Raw genomic sequence first — 9953 nt, 5'->3', positions numbered from 1 at the left:
CTTGAGACCAGGAGTTTGAGACTATCCTGGGCAACATAATGAGACCCTGGTCTCAAACTCCTGGGGTCAAGTGATCCACCCACCTCAGCCTCCCAGAATGCTGGGATTACAGGCATGAGCCACCACATTCTGCTGGGATGATATTTTTAATATATTAAAACCCTTAGCTGGGTGCAGTGGCTCACGCCTTTAATCCCAGCACTTTGGGAGACAGAGGTGAGAAGATTGCTGGAGTCCAGGGTTTGTTTGGTTTTTTTTCTTTCTTTCTTTCTTTCTTTTTTTTTGGAAAGCAGGATTTATTGAGAGGACAGAAAAGCTCCCACAGCAAGAGGGGTCCTGAAGGGGTTGCCCGAGTCCAGGGGTTTGAGACCAGCCTGGGTAACATGGCAAGACATTGTCTCCACAATAAATTTTAAAAAATAGCTGGGTGTGGTGGCGCAGCCTGTAGTTCCAGTTACTTGGAAGGCTGAAGCAAAAGGATTGCCTGAGCCCAGCAGGTTGAAGCTGCAGTGGCCATGAGCATGACACTGCACTCCAGCCTGGGCAACAGAGTGAGACTCCGACTCAAAAATAAAATAAAATAAAGTAAAACCTTTATATATCTGGCCAGGCAAGGTGGCTCACATCTGTAATCCCAGTACTTTGGGAGGCCAAGGATCACTTGAGACCAGGAGTTTGAGACTAGCCTGGGCCACATAATGAAACCCTTGTCTCCAAAAAAAAAAAAAATTAGCTGGGTGTGTTGGTGAGCACCTGTTGTCCCAGCTACTCAGGAGGCTGAGATAGGAGGATTACAAGAGCCCAGGATTTCTTTTTTTTTTTTTAGTTGGAGTCTCACTCTGTTGCCCAGACTGGAGTGCAGTGGCCACCCCCGGCCACCGTAGCCTCAACCTGCTGGGCTCCAGTGATCCTTTCGCCTCAGCCTTCCAAGTAGCTGGAACTACAGGCGCGCGTTACTGCGCCTGGCTAATTTTTTTGATTTATTGTAGAGATGAGGTCTCGCCAAGTTGCCCAGGCAGGTCTCGAACCTGCAGGCTCAGTCAATTCACTCACCTTGGCCTCCCAAAGCGCAGGATTACAGACTGAGCCACCTAGTCCAGCCGAGCCCAGTATTTCTAGGTTAAAAGGAACTATGGTCACATCACTGTACTCCAGCCTGCACAACAGAACAAGACCCTATCTTTATTATTTAAAAATTCTTAGATTTCTGTAGCCTAATTTCCTTGAAAACTGACTGCTTATGACCCTACTGAAATCATGTTTTTTGATTCACAGGTATTCAAAGACCTGGACCAATGCATTGTTCTAGTATACATATAATAGCCAAATCTCTAGGCTATACTCTGGTAACAGTGAGTGTGACTGAATATGAAGAGTACTTGGAGAGCAGTGCCACATTTGCTGCTTATGAACCCCTAAAGGTAAGATATTTCACGCCTTGGGAGGCTGGGATGAGTGGATTGCCTGAGCACACGGGTTCGAGACCCACCCAGGCAACTTGGTGAGACCTCATCTCTACAATAAATCAAAAACTAGCTGGACGTGGTAGCGTGCCCCTGTAGTTCCAGCTACTTGGAAGGCTGAGGCGGAAGGATCACCGGAGCCCAGCAGGTCGAGGCTGCGGTGGCCAGGAGCGTGCCACTGCACTCCAGGCTAGGCGACAGAATGAGACTCCAACTCAAAAAAAAGAGATTTCATGGTCAGGAACTTTTCATAAACCCAGATTTGTGCACTTAGGGGCTTACTTACTTTCTATAATCTTTACTAAGGATCAGTAGTATTTAGGTTCTCTTGTTACTTTTTTGTTTTTAGATATACAACCCTCTCATCAAACCTTAGTCTCAGAGTTTACTCCCTCATGCTTCTGGCAGAGGAATATTTTTAAGTTGTATCAGCAAGTTTTAAATGTTCTCCTTTTGCCGGGCTCGGTGGCTCAGCCTATAATCTCGCGCCTTTGGGAGGCTGAGGTGAGTGGATTGCCTGAGCCCGCGGGTTCGAGACCCGCCTGGGCAGCAAGACCTCATCTCTACAATAAATCAAAAAAACAGCTGGGCGTGGTAGTGCATGCCTGTAATTCCAGCTACTTGGAAGGCTGAGGTGGAAGGATTGCCGGAGCCCAGCAGGTCAAGGCTGCGGTGGCCGGGAGCGGCCACTGCACTCCAGTCTGGGCAACAGAGTGAGACTCCAACTCAAAAAAAAAAAAAAAAAAAAATGTTCTCCTTTCTTCTTTTTTATAGAGACATAAAATATGTACAGTAGCCAGGTGCAGTGGCTCATGCCTGCAATCCCAGCACTTTGGGAGGCAGTGACAAGAGGACTGCCTGAGCTTAGGAGTTCGAGTCCAGCCTGTGCAACTTGGTGAGACCTTGTCTCTACAATAAATCAAAACATTAGCCAGGTGTGGTGGTGCATGACTGTATTTCCAGCTACTTGGAAGGCTGAGTGAGGCAGAAGGATTGCCTGAGCCCAGCAGGTTGAGGCTGCGATGACCGTGAGTGTGCCACTGCACTCCAGGCTGGATGACAGAGTGAGACTCCAACTCAAAAAAATATATGTACAGTAAAGAATATAAAGTACATTAATCTTTTTTTAATGAATCAGAGTCTTACTCTGTTGCCCAGGCTGGCGTGCTGTGGCACGCTCACGGTCACCGCAGCCTTGACCTGCTGGGTTCAGTCAATCCTTCCTCCTTAGCCTTCCAAGTAGCTGAAACTACAGGCATGTGCCACCATGCCTAGTTAATTTTTTTTTTAATTGTAGAGATGAGGTCTTACCAATTTGCACAGGCTGGTCTCGAACCCAAACTGCTAGGATTATAGGTGTGAGCCACCATGCCCAGCCCCCTAAAGTACATTAATCTTAAGGTACTTTCTGAGTTTTTACATGTGCATATACCTCTGTAAACACCAAGATATAGAATATTAGCATACTCTCTCTTTTGAAGAATCCTGAAAGATAATTTCTATCTTGTGGAGGGAAATCAATCATCTTTTACCCTGTACATGTATGGATTTTAAGCACAGAAGCCATGATTTTGGGCCTTAAGGGTTAAAATAGGGACATTAAGACAAATGGTTCAAATAGAAGTAGATAGGGAAAAAAAAAGTAGACAGAGCCTGGCATGCTTTCTACATATTTGATTTTATCAGGGGCTTAAATTAATGTCTACAAGTTCTTGCTGATAGATACTGACAAATCCTGACTTGGTGCCTCTTAGGATAAGGAGGCACTCACAGGGAAAAAGTTAACACTAATGAAAGAAGCAAGGTAAGTTTTTTGTTTTTGGTTTTTTTTTTGAATTGGAGTCTCACTCTGTCGCCCAGGCTGGAGTGATGTGGCACACTCATGGCCACCGCAGCCTCGATCTGCTGGGCTCTCAGCTTTCCAAGTAGCTGGAACTACAGGGATGCGCCATCATGCCTGGCTAATTTTTTGATTTATTGTAGAGATGAGGGCTCACCAAGTTGCCCAGGCTTGTCTCGAATCTGTGGGCTCAGGTAATGCTCTCACCTTGGCCTCCCAAAGTGCTGGGATTATAGGTGTAAGCCACCGCGCCCAGCCAAGGTAAGTTTTTAATTTAAAAGAAAGGTAACATGATCACTGAAATTAGCATTTTATGTTAGCCTCATTCTACATTGTGCACCATATGTATTAAACATATGGTTCAGGCTTATTTCATTAGTTTCGTTGATGGATGAATCATCCTCCTTGCCTAATTAAGTGAAAGCGCTTAGTTGTGGCTCATTGTAAAGTTTCATTAGGTTTTTTTCTTACTATTATCATTATCCTTCAACTTATTCCATATATACTGTGTGTCCACAAATTAGATCTTCCCTGAATGAAAACTGTCCTTAAAGAAAAGGAAGTAGGCCAGGCCCAATTGCTCACACCTTTAATCCCAGCACTTTGGGAGGACTGCCTAAGCCCAAGGGTTCAAGACCAGCCTGAGCAACAAGATCTCATCTCTACAAAAAATCAAAAAATTAGCTGAGTGTGGTGGTGCACACCTGTGAGTTCAGCTACTTGGAAGGCTGAGGCAGATGGATCACCAGAGCCCAGCAGGTCGAGGCTGCGGTGGCCGGGAGCGGCCACTGCACTCCAGTCTGGGCGACAGAGTGAGACTCCAACTCAAAAAAAGAAAAAAGGAAAGGAAGTAAGATGATGATTTTTTATTTTTTTGGTCTGAGTCTCACTGTGTCAGCCAAGTGGAGTGCAGTGGTATGATCACAGCTCACTACAGCCTTAAACTTCTGGGTTCAAGCAATCTTCCTACCTCAGTCTCCTGAGTAGCTAGGACTACAGACACATGCCATTATGCCTGGCTAATTAACAAAAAAATTGTAGAGACAAGGTCTTACTATGTTGCCGAGGCTGGTGCCAAACTCCTGGGCTCAAGCAATCCTCCCACCTTGACCTCCCTAAATGCTGGGATTATAGGTATGAGCCATTGCTCCTAGTCTGATTTTCTTTTTCTGCCTATACTTGAATCATGTATCTTTCCCTTTACCAGCTGGAAAAAAAAGAGGTAAAACTATATGTGTTCTACCTTTGTTATTACTATTATGCTTCAGTACATGGTACATTTATCAATTTATCCTTTTATACATGTCAGTTCAATTTAGTTGGTCAGATTACTTTTGGACTATACATCTAAAGAAAAAGGAGTAATTTCTGTTTTGCTTTCTCAGAAAGGCTTCCATGACTCCTCTTTCTATGCTCATTTCTTCAGTTAAAAGCTTGTATGGCACTCTGTAATGTATCTTTTTTTAAATTTTTTTATTTTTTGAGTTGTAGTCTCACTCTGTCGCCCAGGCTGGAGTGCAGTGGCGCGCTCACAGCCACCACAGTCTCAACCTGCTGGGCTCAGGCAATTCTTCCACCTCAGTCTTCCAAATAGCTGGAACTACAGGCACACACCACCACACCTGGCTAATTTTTAAATTTATTGTAGAGATGAGATTTCGCCAAGTTGCTCAGGCTGGTCTCGAACCCTTGGGCTCAGGCAATCCTCTCCTCTCTGCCTCCCAAAGTGCTTGGACTATACATCTAAAGAAAAAGGAGTAATTATAGGTGTGAGCCACTGCGCCCAGCCAGTGTATCTTTTTGTAGCACTAATTATATTCTTTTTTATTTTTAAGAAGTAGAAGGAAGTAAAGTTTATTATTCACCTTTCCCAGATTGGAAAGGGGGCCAACACTCAGGCAAGTGTGGCACATCTTGGTGGAATCTCCCAAAAATGTTAGGGCCTCCAGAATGTTAGGTCAGGCCCAACGAGGGTGTGAGTGTCTGGGGTGCGACCCGATGCCACATGAAAGATGCAAAGAATTGCACAGAAGTTATATTAGAAAATATGGTTTATTTAGAAAGTAGATTGGAGAGAGAGAGAAAGAAAGGGGATTTACCTCTCCAAGGGAGGGGAGGGGACCAAAGCTTAAGAAAATATGGCCTGGCATACCTCAAAGAGCACGTGGTCACACCATATCTTAGCAAGACAATGGCCTATATTCTTTACTTACTCTAAATCTATCTTTCCCAGATTGTGAGCTCCACTATGAGGTAAGACCTTATTTGGATTTCTATTACTATATCTTCAGTGGGCCATTAGTTACTAATACTTGTTGAATTGTGTATACATTATTTAAGAGAAAACTACCATTAGAAATAGGAATATTTGACTGGGTGCAATGGCTCAGCTTGTAATCCCAGCACTTTGGGAGACCGGGGAGAGAGGCTTGCCTGAGCCCGGGAGTTCAAGACCAGCCTGGGTGACTTGGCGAGACTTCGTCTCCACAATAAATAAATAAATAAATAAAGCCAGGCATGGTAGCGCGCACCTGTAGTTCCAGCTACTTGGAAGACTGAGGTGGAAGTGTCGCCTGAGCCAAACAGGTTGAGACTGCAGTGGTCTTGAGGATGCCACTGCACTCCAGCCTGGGGACAGAGTGAGACTCCAACTCAAAAAAAAAAAAAAAAGAAATAGGAATATCTGCCAGACACAGTGGCTCCAGCCTGTAATCCCAGCACTTTGGGAGTCTGAGACAAGAGGATTATCTGAACCCAGGGATTCGAGACCAGCATGGGCAACTTGGTGAGACCTTGTCTCTATAATAAATCATAAAATTAGCCAGGTGTGGTGACACTCATCTGTATTTCCAGCTACTTGGAAGGCTGAAGTGGAAGGATCACCGGAGCCCAGCAGGTCGAGGCTATGGTGGCTAGGAGCGTGCCACTGCCTCCAGCCTGGGCGACAGAGTGAGACTCCAACTCAAAAAAACAAACAAACAGAAATAGGAATATTTGGCCAGGAGCACAAGACTAGCCTGGACAACTGGACAACATAGCAAGAACTCATCTCTACAAAATTAAAAAAATTAGCTGGTCATTGTAGCACCCACTTGTAGTCTCAGCTACTTGAAAGGCTGAGGCAAAAGGATGGCCTGAACCCAGGAGGTTGAGGCTCTGTTGAGCTGTGATCATGCTGCTGCGCTCCAGCCAGGGTGACAGAATGAGATACCGACTCAAAAAAAAAAAAAAAAGAGAGAGAGAGAGATAGGAATATTTAATTTTAATGGTATTCAATAATAAATATAAGTGACTAGCTCAGGAAAGAAATACTAAAGTATAGTTTGCTTATATTTTTCTAATAATTGTTTCAACATTTTGCTTCATTTTATAACTTGGTCCCTGTTGTAGACACTGTGCCATACAAAAATAACTTACACTTTGAGAATACTTCATTCCCCTAATGCCAGTTTCCTCATCTACAAATGGGATACAACTCTTTTGTACACTGAATTGAATAATACCTGGCCTGTCTACCTCTTAGTTGGTAAATTTCTTTGAGAAATTTAAGTGTATAGATGTATTATTTTTAAAGAGAAGTTCTTTGATACTTTAGTAAAATATCAGTATAAAATGCTTATGCATCTTATCTTCCACTCTCTAGCCTGAAAAGAATACTTATGTAGTTATTTATACATATGTATACAACATTGTACTAAATTCCACCAAGGAAGAAAAAATTCTAAAACAAATTTTAGGTATAAGGCCGGGTGTGGTAGCTCACACCTGTACTACCAGCACTTTGGGAGGTGGAGGCGAGAGGATTGCCTGAGCCCAGGGGTTTGAGACCAGCCTGAGCAACTTGGCAAGACCTCATCTCTTCAATATATCAAAAAAATTAGCCGGGCATGGTGGTGCACACCTGTAGTTCCAGCTACTTGGAAGGGTGAGACAGAAGGATCACCTGAGTTCAGCAGGTCGAGGCTGCAGTGGCTGTGATCATGCCACTGCACTTCAGCCTGGGCAACAGAGTGAGGCTCTGACTCAAAAAACAAAAAACCAACAAAAAAGGCCAAATTAGGTATAAGATACAATCTCTTATTAAGGAATTTACTTAATTAGAGAATACAGCAAGACTTGTTAGATTTACACATAGCATTTGACACATAAATAACATTAGGAAATGAACGGTATACAAATGAGTGGTAGAGATAAATACTGTAAGAACTTAGGATGCAGAAGTGCTTGTGATTTGGAATGAATGGACACAAATTAATAGATAAGGTGACACATTATTCAGGCTTGAATGAAAGGCAGGACCTAAATTAGTACCAAGCTTGAGAAGTGTTTTTTTGTTTTTGTTTTTTTGAGTTGGAGCCTCACTCTGTTACCCAGACTGGAGTGCAGTGGTTGCTCCCAGCCACTGCAGCCTCGACTTGCTGGACTCCAGCAATCCTTCCGCCTCAGCCTTCCAAGTAGCCAGAACTACAGGCATGCGCTACCACAACCGGCTAGTTTTTTTTTTTTTATTATTTATTGTAGAGATGAGGTCTCACCAAGTTGCCCAGGCAGGTCTTGAACCCATGGGCTCAGGCAATTCACTCACCTCGGCCTCCCAGAGCACGGGATTACAGGCTGAGCCACTGAGCCTGGCCTTTTGTTTTTTTAGTTGGAGTCTCACTCTTGTCGCCCAGGCTGGAGTGCAGTGGCACACTCACGGCCACCACAGCTGACCTGCTGGGTTTAGGCAATCCTTCCACCTCAGCCTTCCAAGTCGCTGGAACTATAGACGCGCACCACCATGCCTGGCTAGTTTTTGTGATTTATTGTAGAGACAAGATCTCACCAAGTTGCCCAGGCTGGTCTTAAACCCCTGGGCTCAGACAATCCTCTCACCTCGGCCTCCCAAAGTGCTGGGATTATAGGCTGAGCCATCGTGCCCAGCCCATATCTCTTAATTTGAGAATTAAGTGTAACATCATATTCAGATAACTCATTTTTCTTTTTTTTTTTGAGTTGGAGTCTCACTCTGTCACCCAGACTGGAGTGCAGTGACCACTGCCAGCCACCTCAGCCTTGACCTGCTGGGCTCCGGCGATCTCCCACCTCAACCTTCCAAGTAGCTGGAACTACAGGCGTGCACTACCACGCCTGGCTAGTTTTCGATTTATTGTAGAGATGAGGTCTTGCCAAGTTGCCCAGGCGAGTCTCGAACCCGCGGGCTCAGGGAATCCACTCACCTCAGCCTCCAAAGGCGCGGGATTACAGGCTGAGCCACCGAGCCCGGCCTCGTTTTTCACTTTAGAAAGAAAACTGTTGAATGCCCTAACCAATCAGGGATTAATTTCTTAATGTCATCAGGCTCTGAACCCTGTGGAAGTGGCATTGGTGACATGGCGGTCTGTGAAGGAAATGGTCTTTGAAGGAGGCCCTCGTCCATGGATCTTGGAGCCTTCCCGATTTTTTTTGGAATTGAGCATGGAGAAGATGGAAAAGATTGAAATAACACAAGTTCGACTGCCAGCTAAGAGAAAACAGAACCAGTATATCTACCGGGTCCTGTGCCTGGATTTAGGAGAACAAGTAAGAAAATACTCTTTTTCTAAAAGTTTCTCTTTTTTTCTTGAGTCAGAGTCTACACTGTCACCTAGGCTGAAGTGCAGTGGCACACTCACGGCCACCACAGCCTTGACCTGCTGGGCTCAGGCGATCCTTCTGCCTCAGTCTTCTAAGTAGCTGGAACCACAGAAGAGCACCACCACACCCAGCTAATTTTTTTGATTTATTGTAGAGAGGAGGCCTCACCAAGTTACCCAGGCTGGTCTCGAACCCAGGGCTCAGGCAGTACTCTCGCTTCCTCCTCCCAAATTGCTGGGATTATAGGCATGAGCCACCATGCCCAACTAAAACTTTTATCATACTCCAAATCTTTTGTACTTCCAGCCATTACTTTTCAGATTCTATTACTCTAGTTTACAGACTAGATAGGAAAATTCTAATTTTCTTCTTTTTTTTTTTTTGAGTTGGAGTCTCACTCTGTCACCCAGACTGGAGTGCAGTGGCCGTTCCCAGCCATTGCAGCCTCGACCTGCTGGGCTCCAGCGATCCTTCCGCCTCAGCCTTCCAAGTAGCTGGAATTACAGGCGCACTACCATGCCTGGCTAATTTTTTATTTATTGTAGAGATGAGGTCTTGCCAAGTTGCCCAGGCGGGTCTCGAACCCACGGGCTCAGGCAATCCACTCACCTCAGCCTCCCAAAGGCGCGGGATTACAGGCTGAGCCACCGAGCCCGACCTGTTTCAGTTTTATAAGATGAAAAGGGTTATGAAGATGGATGCTGGTGATGGCTACACAACATTATGAATGTACTTGATACCATTGAACTGTACTTTTAAAAATAATTAAGATGGTAAATTTTATGTGTATTTTACCACAATAAATATTAGAGGAAAAAGGAGGTAATCTAGACCTAAAATTACTAACAACTAGTAATATAGTAATGTTTACTTTACTATATTAAATTAGCCGGGCGTGGTAGCGCGTGCCTGTAGTTCCAGCTACTTGGAAGGCTGAGGTGGAAGGATTGTTGGAGCCCAGCAGGTCAAGGCTGCAATGACCGGGAGCGGCCACTGCACTCCAGTCTGGGCGACAGAGTGAGACTCCAGCTCAA

At 44.8% G+C, this 9953-nt stretch overlaps 1 protein-coding gene across 2 annotated transcripts in view; it reads left to right on the top strand.

Moving 5' to 3' along the window:
- The window catches only part of NUP210L (nucleoporin 210 like), a 125762-nt gene that overhangs the window by 43947 nt on the left and 71862 nt on the right, over positions 1–9953 (top strand). For both annotated transcript variants that reach the window (XM_008060522.1, XM_008060521.1), the window contains exons 14-15: positions 1276–1421; positions 8644–8865. In XM_008060522.1, the coding sequence (XP_008058713.1) occupies positions 1276–1421; positions 8644–8865 (368 nt within the window). The remainder of the gene's footprint in view (positions 1–1275; positions 1422–8643; positions 8866–9953) is intronic.

The sequence above is a fragment of the Carlito syrichta genome, unplaced genomic scaffold (genome assembly GCF_000164805.1).
Source record: "Carlito syrichta isolate Samal-C Ts95f unplaced genomic scaffold, Tarsius_syrichta-2.0.1 Scaffold304639, whole genome shotgun sequence".
Lineage (NCBI taxonomy): Eukaryota > Metazoa > Chordata > Mammalia > Primates > Tarsiidae > Carlito > Carlito syrichta.
Note: the sequence above shows the minus strand (reverse complement) of the source record. Positions and strands in the feature narration are given on the sequence as shown.